General features: G+C 45.1%; 3 protein-coding genes across 8 annotated transcripts; 2 read left to right on the forward strand and 1 right to left on the reverse strand.

Moving 5' to 3' along the window:
* The first annotated feature begins 126 nt into the window (after positions 1–126).
* On the forward strand, positions 127–2,306 carry Ns4 (Nucleostemin 4). The gene is made up of 4 exons (NM_136211.4): positions 127–341; positions 432–760; positions 825–2,016; positions 2,082–2,306. Exons 1-4 carry the CDS (start codon positions 263–265, stop codon positions 2,207–2,209), a joined length of 1,728 nt encoding a protein of 575 aa, NP_610055.1. The 5' UTR covers positions 127–262; the 3' UTR covers positions 2,210–2,306.
* On the reverse strand, positions 2,230–5,636 carry Rhau (RHAU helicase). Of its 2 annotated transcripts, none has more exons than NM_001273710.1 (6): positions 3,593–5,636; positions 3,139–3,531; positions 2,971–3,084; positions 2,644–2,916; positions 2,460–2,588; positions 2,230–2,401 (listed from the first exon to the last, which is right to left on the reverse strand). In NM_001273710.1, exons 1-6 carry the CDS (start codon positions 5,431–5,433, stop codon positions 2,323–2,325), a joined length of 2,829 nt encoding a protein of 942 aa, NP_001260639.1. In that variant the 5' UTR covers positions 5,434–5,636; the 3' UTR covers positions 2,230–2,322. The 2 variants fall into 2 exon arrangements, with proteins under 2 accessions (NP_001260639.1, NP_610056.1); NM_136212.2 differs by having other exon boundaries at positions 3,593–5,530.
* Positions 5,637–5,794: 158 nt separating this feature from the next.
* dia (diaphanous) lies at positions 5,795–15,704 on the forward strand. Of its 5 annotated transcripts, none has more exons than NM_001273711.1 (5): positions 5,795–6,314; positions 8,176–8,492; positions 11,148–13,103; positions 13,161–13,691; positions 13,769–15,704. In NM_001273711.1, exons 2-5 carry the CDS (start codon positions 8,177–8,179, stop codon positions 14,239–14,241), a joined length of 3,276 nt encoding a protein of 1,091 aa, NP_001260640.1. In that variant the 5' UTR covers positions 5,795–6,314; position 8,176; the 3' UTR covers positions 14,242–15,704. The 5 variants fall into 5 exon arrangements, with proteins under 5 accessions (NP_001260640.1, NP_476981.1, NP_724285.1 ...); NM_057633.5 differs by having other exon boundaries at positions 13,769–15,187; NM_165341.3 differs by having other exon boundaries at positions 5,795–6,036; positions 13,769–15,187.
* The last annotated feature ends 2,373 nt before the right edge of the window (positions 15,705–18,077 follow it).

Below are 18,077 nucleotides of genomic sequence, written 5' to 3' on the forward strand. Positions count from 1 at the left end.
ATGTATTTTTTTTGTTTTTGATAAAAATTAATCTTGATAACAAGAAATGTACCAGTGAAAGTTTTATTTATTTTCGTGACTTAACTGTCGAGCTCGACAACCCGGTGCTCTCGGTGCTGCCAACTGGTGTGAAACTTTTAATTCGCAAAAGGGAAAAGCCGCAACAACATTCAATCCCAATTAACTACAACTAACAGTTGGCCACCGCTGCTGGACGAAACCAAATTGACCGGGAGTGAGACCAGGACGTGACCCAAAAACGATGCCACAGCAACGGCGCAAGGTGGCCTTTAGCGGCAAGAAGAAGAAGGACCAGATGTTGCAAAAGCGCAACACAAAAGGTGAGAAAACCGAGATTGTGTGCCCACCTGTGAAAAGGGGCGTAAGGCTGGAAAATCGAAGCGGATGACTAACAATTGTTACGCCGGCAGGTCCCCCAAAGTATCTGAGGAGCACGCAGGAGTCGTATGAGGACAGCGATGTGCCGGAAACGACCAGGAAACTCATGGAGCAGCCTTTTGCGCGCGGCGGAAACCGAAACAAGAACGTCAATCGCTATAATTTGCAATTCTACCAGGAGGGCAAAAAGGAACTGGAGCAAATGAAACAAGAGGGCTTTAAACCGTTCGAGAAACTCAGTCCCGCTCAGCGGGAAGTGGACGACCGATACTTTGCCGGCTGCGACTTCCCAGTTCGTCCACCTTGGACGCTAACGGAGTCCAAGGAAGAGCTTGATCGCACCGAGAATCGCTACTTTAAGGTAGGTCAGTCTACTGGCGGCTTGGTTTATAATATTAACATATCCATTAATAATCTTTTGTCAGGAATACGTGGACGAGCTGCAGAAAAAGCAGCGTGCTGGAGATTCGAAGGAGCTTTCGCTGTTTGAGCTGAATCTGGAAACCTGGCGTCAGCTATGGCGTGTCCTGGAGTTCTCGGACATCCTGCTGATCATTGTGGACGTGCGCTATGCCACGCTGATGTTTCCACCCTCCCTGTACGACTATATTATCAACACGCTAAAGAAACATGCGATAGTGGTGTTCAACAAGGTGGATCTAGTCGAACCGCATGCGGTGGTGGCTTGGAGGCAATACTTCCGCGACCGTTACCCCCAGCTACCAGTGGTGCTCTTTGCATCCTTCCTCCCCCGATCCCGCAAAGGAAGTCAACGTGGTCCACAGGCTCATCGCAGGAGTATGGAAGGAGTGTATAATATCTACAAGGAATGCCAGCGCTATGTCCAAGGAGAGGTGGATCTAACAACCTGGGAGCAGAAGATACGAGAGGACATGCGTAGTGATCAGCTTGACATCCTGGATGAAATATCAACGGCCGTGGAGGGTGAACTCAAGATCAGCAGCAGCATCGACACCACGCCCCACGAGCACGTTAAATATCACAGTGGGGTCCTGACCATTGGCTGCATTGGATTTCCCAATGTCGGAAAGTCGTCGCTGATCAATGCCTTAAAGGGACGCAAGGTGGTCAGCGTTAGTCGCACGCCCGGACATACGAAGCACTTTCAGACAATTTTCCTCACCCCACTTGTTCGCCTCTGTGATTGTCCCGGTCTAGTCTTTCCCTCGAGTACTCCCAAAAGCCTGCAAGTGCTGCTGGGCAGTTTCCCCATATCGCAACTGGCTGTTCCATACCGCTCCCTGAAGTTTCTCGGCGAACATCTGAATCTACCACAGCTTCTGCGTCTCCACCTGCCCGAGGATTACGATGAGTGGTCTGCGGTGGCCATCTCCGATGCTTGGGCATATAAGAGGGGATTCCTCACCGCCAAGGCAGCCAGGCCGGATCGCTACCGGGCCGCGAATCATATCCTTCGCATGTGCCTGGCCGGCCAACAGATGTTGGTATTGCAGTTTTATCCGCCCGGATTTGAGGAGCGACGTGAGCACTGGCTCCAACATCCCGATGTGGGGGAGGTCAAGAAGTACCAGCAAGTCGAATTAGATGAGCCGGAGAGCGAGACCAACGGCGACACATCATCCGTCTGCTCGGATAGTGAGTAGCTAACAAATTTGAAAACTAAAAACTAAACTAATTTTAAATAAACCCATCATTTTAAGCTGCCGACAGCGAGGATGAAGACGAGGACAGCTCCAATGACGAGACCAATGCTGATGAGGAGGAATGTGGCATCAGGGAAGACGCACCCAGGTCTCGGAACGTGTTTGCTCTGCTGGAGGACGATTAAAAGTTGCATTTACTGATTTTGTTATTGCATCACTAGTTTACACCTATAATTTATTATTACGCTATACAATGTTTTGCTAACAATAAACTACAACACCAAGCTATGGAGGCAGATTATATGTCATCGATTTCATCGGATGAAATATAGTCCTCGCCGAGTCTTTCGTCTAGCGAGAGAAGCAATTCGATGGCTCTGTGCGGAAATAAAAACGTAATTATTGTTGTTAAGTGAAACGTGGGTTAAGACTAACTTGATCAACTGCTTTTCATATCCGTTCTCCTCGATCGGGGCCGGATACAAAGCCTTTTTGAGCAGCAGTTTCTCCAAATTGCTTCTTAATTGTATGACTACGTCGGCAGTTTCACGATTGCATTTAAAGCTAAGTATGAAATAAGTTAAGTTTATCCTATTGAAGGAAGATATGTTATACCCACTAATATGTCTTGGCCACGCACAGATATGGCGTATTTTGGGTCACTCCCGCTTCCACGCCATCTCCGAAAATGATCAGTGCCATGGGAAAAACCATTGTGGAGTCGAGCAGGAAAAGATCGGTGGACTTCTGCCGCTGAAAGTAGACAAAGTATGCCGAGTCGAAGCCACTCTCTCCGCTGTTCACCGAGGAGGGATGAAAGTTAACGCGGCGTCCATCGTCCGTTGCCATGGTGTGGATAGCGCGTACTCTATTCTTGATCTGCCGTGATTTTCTGCATTAAATTGTGTATTAGTTATTGCCTCTATTGTTAATAGGTGGTGTCTACCGCAAGTGAGCCATGTTGGGATAGAGTCCCGCTCCTATAATGGCCCTCAGTAGGGGAATCTTCTCAGAATTCTTATTGGATGCAGCATCCTTGCAGTTTGACGATGCCAGAAATCTGAAATAAGGTAAGTAGCTTAGTTTACACAAGGCAGTCATAAAACGAACCTACTTGTAGTTGTAGAGCAGCTCACTGAACTGATTCTTCATCCTCTCCAACTGCTGCAGTGTCATGGAGCTGAGGAAATTCTTATAGCAGAAGTCTCGTTCCGCGTGCGAATAGCGGCTATCGCGGTACGCAATAATGGTATTGTGCACCATCAGGTGATCGCTCCGCATATTTCGGGCCATTCTCCGCTTGATTTCATCCACTCGGCTCTCTTTACCCAAAGGCGAGTAGAAGGGGGACTTAAAGGACAAGGCAGCCGCCGCCGAAGTGATGGGATCCAAGCAACAGAAGAGCGCCGACATCAGGATCATTTTTCCCATCTGCGGATCAATGGGCAGCTTTGCCAAGTGCATGCCCAGTGGAGTAAGGGTGCCCGTCTGGTCCAACGCCTCAATGCTGTTCAATAAGCGGGTTAAATTATAAGTGTGAAACGAAGGGGCCAAACTATTAAACCCACCGCTTTAGCAGTTCCACTCCCATCTTTATGGCCTCGGGATTGGGGGCATTAATAAGAGTTTGCAGGAACCGATACGGATCGTCGATGTGCAGTAGCTTGAGGCTTAAAATTATGGATTCCAGCTTGGAGCGTAGTATCTCCGGCGTCGGAATATCGTCCATGCGATCCTCTCTAGCGCGGGAGAACAGATTATAGCATATGCCCGGCCGCACTCGACCTGCCCTGCCTCTCCGCTGCTGGGTATTTGCTTTGGTCACCCAAACCTCATCCAGCGACTGTATGTTCGTTTCGATGTCATAGTTGGTGGCTTTCGTCCGGCCAGAGTTTATCACATAAACCACGTCGTCAATAGTCACCGACGTTTCGGCGATAATTGTAGAGATTATAACCTTACGCTGGCCCGCCGGTGGTCGCCTGAACACTGCCTGCTGTTCCCCTGACTGCATTAGGGAATGTAATGGAAATACGGCCATATGATCCCGCCACCTTTGGCCCTTCGAAGTCTTTGGTTTATCCAGAATATTGTACAGTTGGGAGATCTTATCATAACCAGGCAGGAACACTAATATGGCACCCTCTGGTTCGTTTTCGCATATGTAGTAAACCAAATCGGCTATAAAATCAATATCCTCGCAGCCCTCCGACTCCGGCAAACGCAGCTTGTCGAGCACACGACTATCGTACGAGTTCCTGATGCGTCGCAGATACGGTTCTATCATAGCCTCGTGCTTCATCCTGCGCTCAGGCGGATCCCGCTTGGGACGACGATCGCGGAACTTTTGGAACTCGTAGTTCGTCTTGGACAGAACATCCTCCAAGTAGAGCATCTTCACGGGAAACATCACGCCCTCGATGCGGAACATGGGACAGTTGTTAAAGTAGTCACAAAAATCCTGCTCCCGTACAGTTGCACTCATCAGGATCACCTTTAGATCGGGTCTGTGGGGCAGGATAACCTTTAGAAGACCCATTAGGAGATCTGTTTCCACGCTGCGTTCGTGGATCTCATCCAGGATTAAGACACTTAGATTGTGCATCAGTGGGTCCGATTGAAGCTGCTGCAGTAGAACGCCTGTGGTGCAGTAAGTGATGGAGGCTCTCTCCCTGGCCTTCCTGCTCTCTAGGCGAATCTGGTAGCCTACCGAATTGCCCAGGCTCTCGCAGCGCTCGTAACTCACCCACTCGGCAATGGCGATGGCTGAAATCCTTCGTGGCTGAGTGCAAATGATGCGGCACGACGAGGCACATCCGCGGGAAATGGCGTCGTCGAGGAGGATTTGAGGCACCTGAGTGGTCTTGCCACATCCAGTGCTTCCTACAATGAGTATTACTTGGTTTTCCCGCACAGCCTGGATAATATCGTCGGCGTATTTCATGGTGGGCAGTTTTTTCCGTGCTTCTAGCCGTTTCTTGGCATTCTCCTCCAACTGGCGTTGCCCCAGTTCCAGCTGCAGTCTCTCGTCCAGCTTGGGGTTTACCCAGTCTAAGTCCGCGTTCCGTTCCTTGGTCTCCGCAACGAATTCCTCAAAGTTTACACTCAAAAGATGGCGAAACTGTTGCTGAAATTTGGCATCCACATTTTTGTCATCCACATTTTGTCTGGACGGTGCCCGGCTGTAGTCCTCCATTAACTCCTTCACACGCTCAAGCACTCCACTGGGAGCACTGACATTGCAGCCCAAGCGGATTTGCGGCTCCTTTGATTCCGCATTCTCGCCTCTGTCCTTCTTTTGCTGCCGGGCAAGATTGCGATAGTACAAACCGATGTCCTTGCCCCTGAGACCCGGTGGGCGGTTGCCCTTGCGGGCGTTGGAGCCGGATGAGTCCCTATCGCGCTGCATCCTGTCCAATTTATATAAAAGAATTCAGAAGAAGAATTCCCAACCCGAAGTCAACAAAATTCATAGTGCTGTCGGACTGTCAAAATGCGCAAATCAGATAGACTAGGACTGCCAACTTAATTATATACACCTATTGTGTTACTTTAATAATTAATTTTCAAATATAAATATTTTATTCAAACAAAATTGGTTGCATTTAGAACACGAAGCAAAATAAAATGAAAATCATAAACAAAGTTTTAAAAATAAGTGAAAAACACCGGCTTGCTGCTTATTGTTTGGTTCGAATACAGGCTAAATCCCAAAAGTATATTTCCATAACCCTTGAAAATGAAGCGGTTTGATTGAGCGATCCCGCTGCGGTCACACTAATTTCGATCAACTCAACGCGCTGAGTAAATCGAACCGCTTGTGCTTAGAATTTGTTTTTTCGCAATTAACGGCCGTGAAGAGCCAGCGATCTGCATGCCAAGTGTCCAATAACTAGGCAGAACAGTGTTTGCGTTGCACAAAAGCCCGCTAGCGGAGTGTGTTCCATGTGTCATTCCCGGCAAAGGAGCAACAAGTGGCCGAAAGTGGAAAGCAAGAGCAACAACTAAATAAGTAAGGAGTACCACACTGCAAGAAAAAGTGTTCGGAGGGAACGGTGTGCACAGCTTGTCAGCTTGTTTTTTGTACAGAGCGTCGCGCAATAAAACAAACAAAAAGACATAGTCCAAAAACAACAACCACAACAAAAGCCGTTTGATCGCGAGTTTGTGTGCGTGTGCGAGTGTGGCTCTATTTGTGTGAGAGTGGCAAGCCATTATTTTTCTGGTCTTATGACGTAAACCACCGAAAAAAATCAAAAGTGAGCAGGCGACACAGATATCAAAACGAAGGTGAGCGCATTCTTACCAATTCTCGTTTCGTTTCTTGGAATTCCAGCGGTTATTAGACGGTTTTATACTTGTTTACATTTTCGCAGTTGCAGCACACAACTAATGCCAGAGCGGGAGCGAGAAAGACATATGTAGATCGTTCTGTGGAAGGAGTGTTGGTCGCGGAGGGTTGTGTTGTGATGTTGTGGAGGGGAGGGAAAGAGATGCAGTGCATGTAAACAAAATAGAGAAAGAGGCAATTGCAGTAAATTCTTTGGCAAAAGAAATCTTGTTGAAAGCATTTCCTCCGCAGATGCTTATGTGTACTGGCGACCTGAAAAGAAATTGTTGCCCTGCTTGAACTTGTCGCTCCACTCTCCACTACCCACCTCCTCGCCCCCTCCCTCGCACACTCCTCTGCCCACACACACACACACACACAACACTCCATTCACAATTGGCCTTTTGCGGAGTCATATATTAAATTTGATTTCTCTAGCCGAGCACTGTGAATGATTTGCCGCCAGTTGGCACGCCCGTTCGCCACACTGCAGAAAATACCAGGGCACATATATATCTATATCTATATATCTATTAAATTTATCCTTGCATGCCAAATATTGAAACGCAGCACTTTATAGCTCTCTTAGCTTAAAATGTAAATTTTACTCAATTTAAGAGCACTAATAACGAACGTTTATTTCATTTCCTAATCAAATCTTACAGTTTAAGTACTTTGTTTTCCGTGTAGCGAGCCAGAACCATCCGCAAAACCTGTTGCTCGTTTGCCTTTTTATTGGATTTTCTGTTTTCTACCTCTGCTGCTCAGCTGCTGCGATTCCGATTTCATTAGTGATTCATTAGATGCGTTGGACAAGCTAACGCAAAAAGCCAAAGCTTGTTCCCAACGCATCCTTCAATACAAGGCAATTCAAATGTTCAAACGCTAACGGCCAGCCTCTCAGCCTGGTCAAATGAATCACTCCATATTCTCCACATATTCTAACCAATTTCTCTCGTGTTTTGTTTGGCTCTCAGTTTTGCGCTGTGAATAACGTGCTATTTCCTATTTTGGCTGGCCGCGATTATCGCATCGTTTTGTAAATTTAGTGCGCATTATTAATGAATTTGTCCAATTTGCTGCGGTATACTTTTATCGTTTTTGTTTATAATTATAATCAGTCGTTTTCACGCGGTGAGAGTTTTGGATAGCACAGTGGTCGGATTCTAATTTGGAAAATGGTTAAGCTTGAGAGTGTTTTAATCTGTAATATAAACTTATTGTACAAACCTAATTATAAATTGATCATTTTTGAGCTTACCAGTAATATTCACACAGTATTAAAATTATAATTCCTATTAGATTTCCACCCTTAAAAAATTTTAAATGAAAGCCAACTCTCATGTGTTAATGTTCTTAAGCATGTAAAAGGAAAACAGCACCCTTTCCAAGTCGAAGAACCACTGTAATGGGCCTCGTTCCCTCAAAATACGTACATATGTACGTGTTAATTGAAAATTCCACACTCCGTTGAGGCTGAATCGACATTACGGCACCCCAGATAATTGTAAATAAACCCAAGCTGATAATGATCGACCACCTCCCAGCCATCCGTCCATCGATTGGATGCATTCGCTGGGAAGCCATCAGAAACCGCGGTCTGTGCGCTGCTCTCGAACACTTGTAAACAAGGAACAGCTGTGCAAGTTGTCTCCCCCAAAATATTGAAGACTGCGCAGGCCCCAAAAATCGTTGTTTGGTCTTTGTTTAGTTTTCGCCTAGCTATCCAACGAAATGCGCCTCAAAAAGCTGGGGTTAGACTTGAAATCTTTTGCATAGTTTATGAAATCGAACCCAATATTTCTGTTCTGTTCTTTGCAGAATGTCTCGTCACGAGAAAACGAAATCCACGGGCGGCGGGCTCCTGGACAGTCTGTTCGGAAGACCCTCGAAGTCCAAGGGAGGAACCATCAGCAGTGGCACCCTGGCCCATGGCGGACGACCCGTGTCCGCGGACAACTATGTGGTGCCGGGCGTGGAGGACTTTGAGCAGTACATCCAGCAGCTAAGCGTTGCGGAGCTGGATGCGAAGTTTCTGGAGATCATCGAGGACATGAACATTCCGAAGGACAAGAGGGAGCCCCTGTTGGCCAAATCGAAGGAGGAGCGACAGAAGATGATTATGTGGCACTTGAAAGGTAAAGAACATGGTGCAAGTACACGTTTTCAAACAGAAAACCGCATTTGTGTTTGAAGATTGAGTATCGTTTGGCTAAGAACTATAGTTCTGGAATAGAAAGTCTAAGAATAATCTACATACATATACGAATAATCTAAACTCGTCTGAACCGTAATGTTCCAAGCAACTTTGAAAGGCCAACCGGATTGGCAAAACTTTAACACCCTTTCCCTTTGCAAGGGTATACAAACAGCAGACCATCGATTTTCGTGCAACTGGGTGACTCTGCCTTCTACTTTTTTTTTTTGCTTTTGTTGTGCTGCGGAATATTGCATTCCACTTGTGATAAGATAAGCAGGTAACGGAACTCGTGTCCGTGTGCTTTCCCCGTTTCGCTGTGTGCGTGACACTGCAAATTTCGCTTTCTGATTGCTTAGCGCCTTCTTAGCTGCCAATTTGCTCTGTGGCCAGGTTCTGTTCTATATTTCTGGCCAATTCCTAAACCGATTGAAGTGATGTCAACGATCCTTTGGATAAGTAAGCTCATAACATACATAAGTCTCTAAATGGTTTCCACTTCAATTAGTCAAGAGGTGATTACTTTGTTTGTTAACTACATATACTTGCTTAACTCTACTTCAATTTTGAGAATACTTTATTTCTAGAATTATTATAACGATATTATGTGCATCGCAGCGCGGTAATGATTCAGCTGGAATCTTCCCTTGTGTTTGCTTCATTCATATCCAGCGAGATTAGTACGGTGTACTCTACTGTACTACAGTGATACTACCAATTATCACTGTAGCACATCGCCAGCTGTATCTTGAGCACATTTCAATGCCAGCTCAGCTTTCAGCTTCAGCTTCGTTCTTTGGGTCTCGCTCCAGTTAGTTCACCATGGCCATGGTCCATTATCAGTCTTGCGGAGTGTGGAATCAAAGTTCCCTTATCGTTTGTAACGCCTAATTGCGCCACAGCCGCGGACTATCTGCTTGCCCATTTTATCAAGTAATACCAAGTGCTATATTATACATAGTATGTATGTAAGTGGTACGCGGCGAATGCGTGACAAAGTCGAGCGGCAAAAAATGAAAATGCAAAGACATTGAATTTCCACCACCGTGCACATTATACAATTTAAATTACGTCAAGTGGCAGTGAGAAAATGAAATGATTCTTTTATTTCGCGCTTAGGTCTTTTTGTTGTATAAGCAAGTGCATCGTGAAGGCGAGAGAGAGATGTACTATGTACACTGAAAGTATTTTTACTAAACATCATATATAAATATAGCTAATGATTATAACCTACTATTTATAAATCTCAATGGCCTTGTTATTGAATATAAATTTAATATTTCAAATTTTAATTCAAATTTCCTGTACCGACGAGGCTTAGTTCTCAGTGTAGCAGAGGCAGAGGGTGATTTTCCTTACACTTTGGAACGGCCATAAAATGCAAATATGCGAAAACATTAAACACATTATGACAAAATCGAGCTGAAAATAAATTGTGATGCCTGTCAGTAAACTTGAGCTGCGGCACAATCGTATCTCATAGGTGCAGATAGCTGCGAGTGAGAGGTAAAAGCGACTGAAGTAAGTATTTGTGGGTCGTGTTTATTGTGGCAGAACCCACTTGTTGCGAAATTAAATTTAAAACACAAACAATGGACTGGCCGACAACAAAAAAGGCTCGCACAAAAAGCTGTTCATTAACACGCTTCGCTTGCCGTTTTGAGTTAATTAATAAAACAGTTAGCGTAGTTTTGCTTTGACGGATAAACGTATAAGTGGTGGGCAGGTTTTGGCCAATTTGAGTGATGTCAGTGGTGCAGGTCAATCAGAAAAAGGGGTGGGTGGTCGCACCGAAGGCCTCCCTTCCAAAGGTGGGACATGATGATAGCCTTTTAACTACCCCTATCTCTCACAGTTTTAGGGCAAAGTTATCACATAAAGCTGTGCAGCAACTATTTAGAACCTCCAAAGTGTAATCATTGAGCCACCTATATAGAATATGTATCATCCTTTATCATGAAATTTACAAACTTCAAGTTGGAAAATCTGGAGTGATGGCAAATAAACTTAAAAACACATTTGCGTATTATAATGTGTTGATATGTGTATAATGTTACACCTTTGTTTAACATAACTTGTTAACGATTATATTCCAGATTAGAGCTTAAGTGGTAATTTCTCGTTAATTAAATGGTTTTCTTATCAAATTGCCATTGTACGTTTGTGGGAAAGTATTCCGATTTAGCAGACTAATGATAGGGTAGAGTGAATCATCGCTGATATGACTAAATTCAGGTGTGTTGTCGGTGGGAGGCAAACCTCTTTCTTTCAAAATATAAGCCTTGAGCTATTTTGGAATGAACCCGTATACTTTTTATCATCGAAACAGCACAAACGTGAGTTGAATGGCAAAATGTACTTTAATTTACTATTGTGCCAACTTTTAATTTATGTCAAAAGTGTAACAAATCAAAATGTCCAATATTAGCCATAATTATCAATTGCTTAAGTTACGAACTGATCGGATTAGATATTAATAGGTGTTTATAGAACCATATTCCTATGTCTACTATGTAAAATACCGCTGACCACTAAATAGCTTTACAGAAATTCAATACGTGCGCTCATCCGACTCCAACTCCAATTTCTCTTCCAGGTAAAAACTCACTGGAGCGTAGCGCCAACTCCCGCTTCGAGAAGCCCATAGACTATGTGGAATACCTGCAGAATGGGGAGCACAGCACGCACAAGGTGTACCAATGTGTGGAATCTCTGCGCGTGGCGCTCACCAGCAATCCGATCTCGTGGATCAAGGAGTTTGGAGTGGCGGGCATCGGGACGATTGAGAAGCTGCTGGCCCGGTCAAAGAATAATGCCAGCTACGAGAAGATCGAGTTCGAGGCGATTCGGTGCCTGAAGGCGATCATGAACAACACATGGGGTCTGAACGTGGTGCTCAATCCGGATCAGCATAGTGTGGTGCTGCTGCTGGCGCAATCCCTGGATCCCCGGAAGCCGCAGACGATGTGTGAAGCCCTCAAGCTGCTGGCCTCGTTCTGCATTGTCTATGAGCGGAATGGCTACGAGAAGGTTCTCCGAGCCATAACCACTATTGCAGCCACATCCTTTAAAGCGAGCGAGCGCTTTCGACCCATAGTGGATGCCTTGTTTGCATCGGATCAGCAGGATCCCAAACGGGACTTGGCATGCCACAGCCTGATTTTTATTAATACTCTCACCAATACCCCCACGGATTTGAACTTCCGCCTGCACTTGCGATGTGAGATTATGCGCATGGGTCTATACGATCGCCTAGATGAGTTCACCAAAATCGTGGAGGCCAGCAATAATGAGAACCTGCAGCAGCACTTCAAGATCTTCAACGAGATCCGCGAGGATGACTTCGAGGAGTTTGTGCAGCGCTTCGATAATGTCACCTTCAACATGGACGACGCCACCGATTGCTTCGATGTGCTGAAGAACCTGGTGACTGACACCACTTCCGAGCCCTACTTCCTGTCCATCCTGCAGCATTTGCTGTACATCAGGGATGACTTCTACTTCCGACCTGCCTATTATCAGCTGATTGAGGAGTGCATCTCACAAATCGTCTTCCACAAGGGTTACTGTGATCCGAATTTCGAGAACCGGAACTTTAATATAGACACCTCGCTACTGCTGGACGACATTGTGGAGAAGGCCAAGGCCAAGGAGTCGAAGCGGTCGGAGGAGTACGAGAAGAAGATCGAGCAGCTGGAGAGTGCCAAGCAAGAGGCGGAAGCGAAGGCGGCTCATCTGGAGGAGAAAGTCAAGTTGATGGAGGCTAATGGTGTGGCGGCTCCGTCGCCCAATAAGCTACCCAAGGTAAACATACCCATGCCACCGCCACCACCAGGAGGAGGAGGAGCACCTCCCCCACCGCCGCCACCTATGCCGGGACGAGCAGGTGGTGGACCTCCGCCTCCACCACCACCTCCCATGCCGGGAAGGGCAGGTGGACCGCCACCACCTCCTCCACCGCCCGGAATGGGAGGCCCACCGCCTCCACCCATGCCTGGCATGATGCGCCCAGGAGGGGGACCTCCACCACCGCCCATGATGATGGGGCCCATGGTTCCCGTTCTGCCTCATGGCTTAAAACCGAAGAAGAAGTGGGACGTCAAGAATCCCATGAAGCGGGCCAACTGGAAAGCCATTGTCCCGGCCAAAATGTCCGACAAGGCATTCTGGGTCAAGTGCCAGGAGGATAAGCTGGCCCAGGATGACTTCCTCGCAGAACTGGCCGTGAAATTCTCTTCTAAACCTGTAAAGAAAGAACAGAAGGATGCGGTGGACAAGCCAACGACGCTGACAAAGAAAAATGTCGATCTTCGTGTGCTCGACTCGAAGACTGCTCAGAACTTGGCTATTATGTTGGGAGGATCGCTGAAGCATCTGTCCTACGAACAGATCAAGATCTGCTTGCTGCGCTGCGACACCGACATCCTGTCCTCCAATATCCTGCAGCAACTTATCCAGTACCTTCCGCCGCCAGAGCACCTCAAGCGTTTGCAGGAGATCAAGGCAAAGGGCGAACCGCTACCGCCGATTGAACAGTTTGCAGCCACAATAGGTAAGGCGAATGGAGTTTGTAGTGCAGAAGGCGCAGAATAACTTTACTTAATTTCAGGGGAAATTAAACGCCTTTCGCCGCGACTTCACAACCTGAACTTCAAGCTGACCTACGCGGACATGGTGCAGGATATCAAACCCGACATTGTGGCAGGAACGGCAGCATGCGAAGAGATCCGGAATAGCAAAAAGTTCTCAAAGATCTTGGAGCTGATTCTGCTGCTTGGAAATTACATGAACTCGGGCTCCAAAAACGAGGCCGCCTTTGGCTTTGAGATCAGTTATTTAACCAAACTGTCCAATACGAAGGATGCGGATAATAAGCAGACATTGCTGCACTACCTGGCTGACCTGGTGGAAAAGAAATTCCCAGATGCACTAAACTTCTACGACGATCTGTCGCATGTTAATAAAGCGTCGCGGGTCAACATGGATGCCATCCAAAAGGCCATGCGGCAAATGAATTCGGCGGTTAAGAACCTGGAAACTGATCTCCAGAACAACAAGGTGCCGCAGTGTGATGATGACAAGTTTAGCGAGGTGATGGGCAAGTTTGCCGAGGAGTGCAGACAACAAGTGGACGTGCTGGGTAAGATTATCTCATCTGATCGGAACGAATATTACATGAGCAAAATCGAATTCTCTAACATCTCGTTTTAATTTCAGGCAAAATGCAGCTGCAAATGGAGAAGCTGTACAAGGACCTCAGCGAGTACTATGCCTTCGATCCCAGCAAATACACAATGGAGGAGTTCTTTGCGGACATCAAGACTTTCAAGGATGCCTTCCAAGCGGCCCACAACGACAATGTCCGGGTACGCGAGGAGCTGGAGAAGAAGCGTCGTCTGCAGGAGGCCCGAGAGCAGTCTGCTCGAGAGCAACAGGAGCGCCAACAGCGTAAGAAGGCAGTGGTTGACATGGATGCCCCGCAGACGCAGGAAGGCGTGATGGACAGTCTGTTGGAGGCGCTGCAAACGGGCTCAGCCTTTGGCCAACGAAATCGACAGGCCCGGCGACAACGACCGGCGGGAGCGGAGCGGAGGGCACAGCTCAGCCGGAGTCGATCGCGGACGCGTGTCACCAACGGACAACTAATGACCCGCGAAATGATCCTCAACGAGGTTCTAGGCTCCGCGTAGAAGTAATGGAACGAGCAATTCCCCTCTGTACATATATAAATAGATATCTGTAGCGATATAAGGGCCTGGGCTCATTAGCCGTGAGTCCGTGTGCGTCGCCTTGCTTGCATATCAACTCAATTGGCGTGTCCAAGAGATTTGACGAATTGGATGCCCAGCAGGAAGGACTGTATCAAGAGCCGCAAAGTACTAATTAACTGGAACTAGAGTCACAGGTGGATTTTCCGAAATTATTAATTGCTGTAACGGAGTCCTTGGTTTATAGGATTGAGTTTTCCGTTTGAATTGATTGGAGTATTTATTTAATTGATTGTTTAATAAATAACATTTTGTTTAGAATTTATAATATGCAAATAACACATACAAGATCACTTTTATTTAATTAAAATGATTGGCAGGCCTTTTAATTTCAGCTGTACATTTTATTTTACTGCTATGACTGTCCCAATATTAAAGTACCAATTTTACAAGTCGAATATACTATAAAAAAACTTCTAGTTGAAACTAAATTCATGTCAAGAAATTAGCAATGCATATCGATGAAAACTCCAACTTCGCTACCTATACGAAAAAACTAAATATATAGATATTTTTGATACGCTTTTACTTCTGAAATTATGTCGTTGTAAGTCTAAATACTTAAAAATGAAACTGAAAGCAACTTTAAGATTTATCTGTATCTTGTGGTCTTTACATACTGTATTCCTATTTTACTGTGGCATGTTCCAATCATTTTGCTGTGCACTTCGTTTTCGAGGCACTCAGTAGAGCAGAGGCGAGATTTATATCAAAGCAAAATTCCTTTTGTATTTAATTTGTTTTTAAGCGAAACTTTTTTGAACTTGTTTACCTTAAAATCCTATTTTAATCCGCGCTATACATAACATTGTTAATAAATGTCTATTTTTCGACAATGACGGTATATTGAAAATAAAACTACCAAATCAACTGCTTCTCAACCAATTGATTGGCAATAATCCTGGAATATTCCACAAGAAGGCTTGGCTGCGAATCCGAAAGCAATTTGGGCTTTCCACCCATGTGTGACTTGCCGCCTTTTGTTGTTCTTCTCCACTCTAATTTGTTTTATTAACAAAGATATTTTATCGCCAATGTCGCGGCACCCATAAAGGTGCTTGATTGCGACGGCGAAGGAGGCGGTTGCTCGGCTCGTACAACGCAAAATGCACTTGCTGCGGGATCGGCTGGGGGTTGCGGGTGGGCGGAAGGGGTTTCTGGAGGGGTTTGGCCCGGCAAACGGCCGTAAAACTCTCAAAAACGTTAAACGAACCGACAAACAGCGAATGCCGCACGACAATGATACGTCTACCATCCATACATATCCATCCATCCACACTCAAATCCGTCTGGCGTCGACGCTCCACCAAGCCACAGATATAGGTTGTTAGATCGGGACTGGAACTTGGACATATCTGTAATGGTCTGATTGCCCCTTGAGTTTTATTTCGGAGTCTGCTTTATGGGCTATGGCGCTTGCTTTGCTTTCTTTATGGATTTATTAACATAATTGAGGGAATATGTATAAATACCATTGAATTCGTAGCAGGTTGTTAATGTCAATGGCGGGGACAGATTCTAATTTACGATGGCCAGATAGAGATGCATTAGAGTGTTTTACAGATTGAAATAAATCTTTCATTGCCGGAAGGGCAATTCGAAATGGATTCTCTGCTTTCGATTCAACTAATCGTCGGGGAACGTTTGTATATTATAATATTATGTATTATGTTTGTAATTGATCAACACTTTCTATTTGATGAAAAAATATTACAATCTTCTATCAAATCTTGCGTTTGTACGACCAAAATTCATGATTCATCTCGAATTTGCCGCCCAGGGGGAGTTACCATATGTTTACATAGATCACTTAGGGATTAGCCTTTTTGTGCGCCCCTAATGACTTCCAGGTAACGGCGTGTTACATGACTTGCCCGTGCCTGGGATGAGACGAGGAGCCCAGCCTTATAGAGCCCACGGGTCGTACCCTTCCAGGCCCAGCCCACGCAGTAAATTCCACCGAATTGTTGACGGTTTGCGAAAAAGAGGAAAAAACAAATCTGGGCTGTGGCTGCCTAATTGTTGTGTGAATTTTATGGGCCGATCGATGGGCAGGTCAACGCATCAGCACCACCTTACAGGCCTTGTTTGGTGTCCTCGTTCCCGTGCGACCTCTACGATCGCATCCTGGTTTCTGTATTCTGGTCTTTGGGTCGCAATGGCGATGGTTATGGCGAAAGCGATCGCGTTCGCGTAATCATAAAATCACCTTTTGTGCGCGGGCCTTCGATTGTTTTACAACATGTTTTGTCTTACGGACATTAAGGGGTTTTTTGTTTGCAAACGAACCCGAACCAGTTTTTGGTAGTTCAGCGTTAATAAGTGAGTATTGAGTACCTCCCTCGCGAGGCCAACTGCCCGGTGTGCTTCTGTTCCCGTGTTCCGCCGAGTCCTTTTCGGGGATATGTCGGTTATCCTCCATTGTGTCAGCTGCATTCACTTCTAATTATTTGACGCGACATTTGCAGTTTGCAGTTTTACGATCCCATACCGAGCATCGAACATCGCGGCAATCAATGAATTTATTTTTTACAGATTTAGAGAGGATTTCTGGAATCTCGGGATTACTCAATCGGCGCGAGCTTAGCGTTCTTTTTAGGGATTACAATTGGGAGTAGCTGTGTGGTATCGAAATTCTTGCGAAAAATTAATAAGAATGGTGTTAGCTGACCTGGAATTTGTGAGGCAGGAATATGTTTAACCAACTATACCTTATTCCAATGAATATATTATATTCCTTTGTGTAAGGAAAAATTATAGTCAGATAGTTTGAAAATAATTGGACAATGATTTCACATTCTAATCTTAGGGTATATTACATGTATAGTTTTATAATTAATGCCACAATATGAATATTTGGAATTTGTTATATTGCCAATATATTATAATAATTAGGCGCGTTTGCAATCTTATGATCACACGCGTGTCTGTCATAAATTATAAATAAATCAATTTATTTATTATTATTCAAATTGCGTTCAATTATTAGTTTTTATGTTAGTGAGGAGGTTTTGTAAATGGGTTTATTGATATTATTAATTCTTTACCGTATTGGGCCAATTTTGCCTTTTGCTTCACGAAATGGGTAACACTTTTGCTAAAGTCGTTATGAAATAATAATCGATATTTCAATTCCACCCATTTGTTAAACTTCCAGCGAAGTTTGATCGAAAATAAGTTCTCATGGGAATTTAAATTGATTAGTCATATTTTTGGTAATGAAGCTGGAAACTTTCGATTTACATTAAATGATAGATCCGTCAAAAGATCACCTCATTTTTAGTACCATCTTTTTTTTTTACATAAGCCCCTTGTATCACATCTTGCACCTTATCAATGCCAGACTTCTTCCGCTATATTTGAGTTCCCTGCGAATTTTTATCGCTGCTTACATGTCAATTATGGCATTAGCTTTACAACTAGAACCGAACAATAGTGCTTTGACAATATCGAGGCGCCCATATAAACAGCGATTGCTTGGCAAACACCAAAAGTCTGGACATCAAGTGTGTGCAGATCAAACACGGTATATGGATATGGAGAATAAAATCCGGAGGATAAAACATTGATTATTCCCCAGATAGAGGTACATATATCGCGACTATTACGACCGTGGCAACATAATTTTACAGCCACTAATTGCATAATACACACGCATCTCCGCAATTACTTAATTAGCCAACGGCAATTGCAATTAAAGTACATACAAATCGAAAGCGGGCCATAAAGGAAAAGGGGTTTTCTTGGCCAAGATATTA

Source organism: Drosophila melanogaster, chromosome 2L (genome assembly GCF_000001215.4).
Source record: "Drosophila melanogaster chromosome 2L".
Lineage (NCBI taxonomy): Eukaryota > Metazoa > Arthropoda > Insecta > Diptera > Drosophilidae > Drosophila > Drosophila melanogaster.

What these genes read in the sequence shown, in the direction of transcription:
- Rhau (NM_001273710.1), bottom strand. Translation starts at nt 5,433, where the DNA reads ATGCAGCGCGATAGGGACTCATCCGGCTCCAACGCCCGCAAGGGCAAC. An exon ending in GAGCTGCTCTACAACTACAA is followed by an intron (nt 3,085 to 3,138) that starts GTAGGTTCGTTT and finishes ACCTTATTTCAG; the next exon opens with ATTTCTGGCATCGTCAAACT. An exon ending in CCCAACATGGCTCACTTGCG is followed by an intron (nt 2,917 to 2,970) that starts GTAGACACCACC and finishes AATTTAATGCAG; the next exon opens with AAAATCACGGCAGATCAAGA.
- Ns4 (NM_136211.4), top strand. Translation starts at nt 263, where the DNA reads ATGCCACAGCAACGGCGCAAGGTGGCCTTTAGCGGCAAGAAGAAGAAG. An exon ending in GCAAAAGCGCAACACAAAAG is followed by an intron (nt 342 to 431) that starts GTGAGAAAACCG and finishes TTACGCCGGCAG; the next exon opens with GTCCCCCAAAGTATCTGAGG. An exon ending in CCGAGAATCGCTACTTTAAG is followed by an intron (nt 761 to 824) that starts GTAGGTCAGTCT and finishes ATCTTTTGTCAG; the next exon opens with GAATACGTGGACGAGCTGCA.
- dia (NM_001259184.1), top strand. Translation starts at nt 8,089, where the DNA reads ATGCGCCTCAAAAAGCTGGG. An exon ending in ATGCGCCTCAAAAAGCTGGG is followed by an intron (nt 8,109 to 8,175) that starts GTTAGACTTGAA and finishes TGTTCTTTGCAG; the next exon opens with AATGTCTCGTCACGAGAAAA. An exon ending in GATTATGTGGCACTTGAAAG is followed by an intron (nt 8,493 to 11,147) that starts GTAAAGAACATG and finishes TTTCTCTTCCAG; the next exon opens with GTAAAAACTCACTGGAGCGT.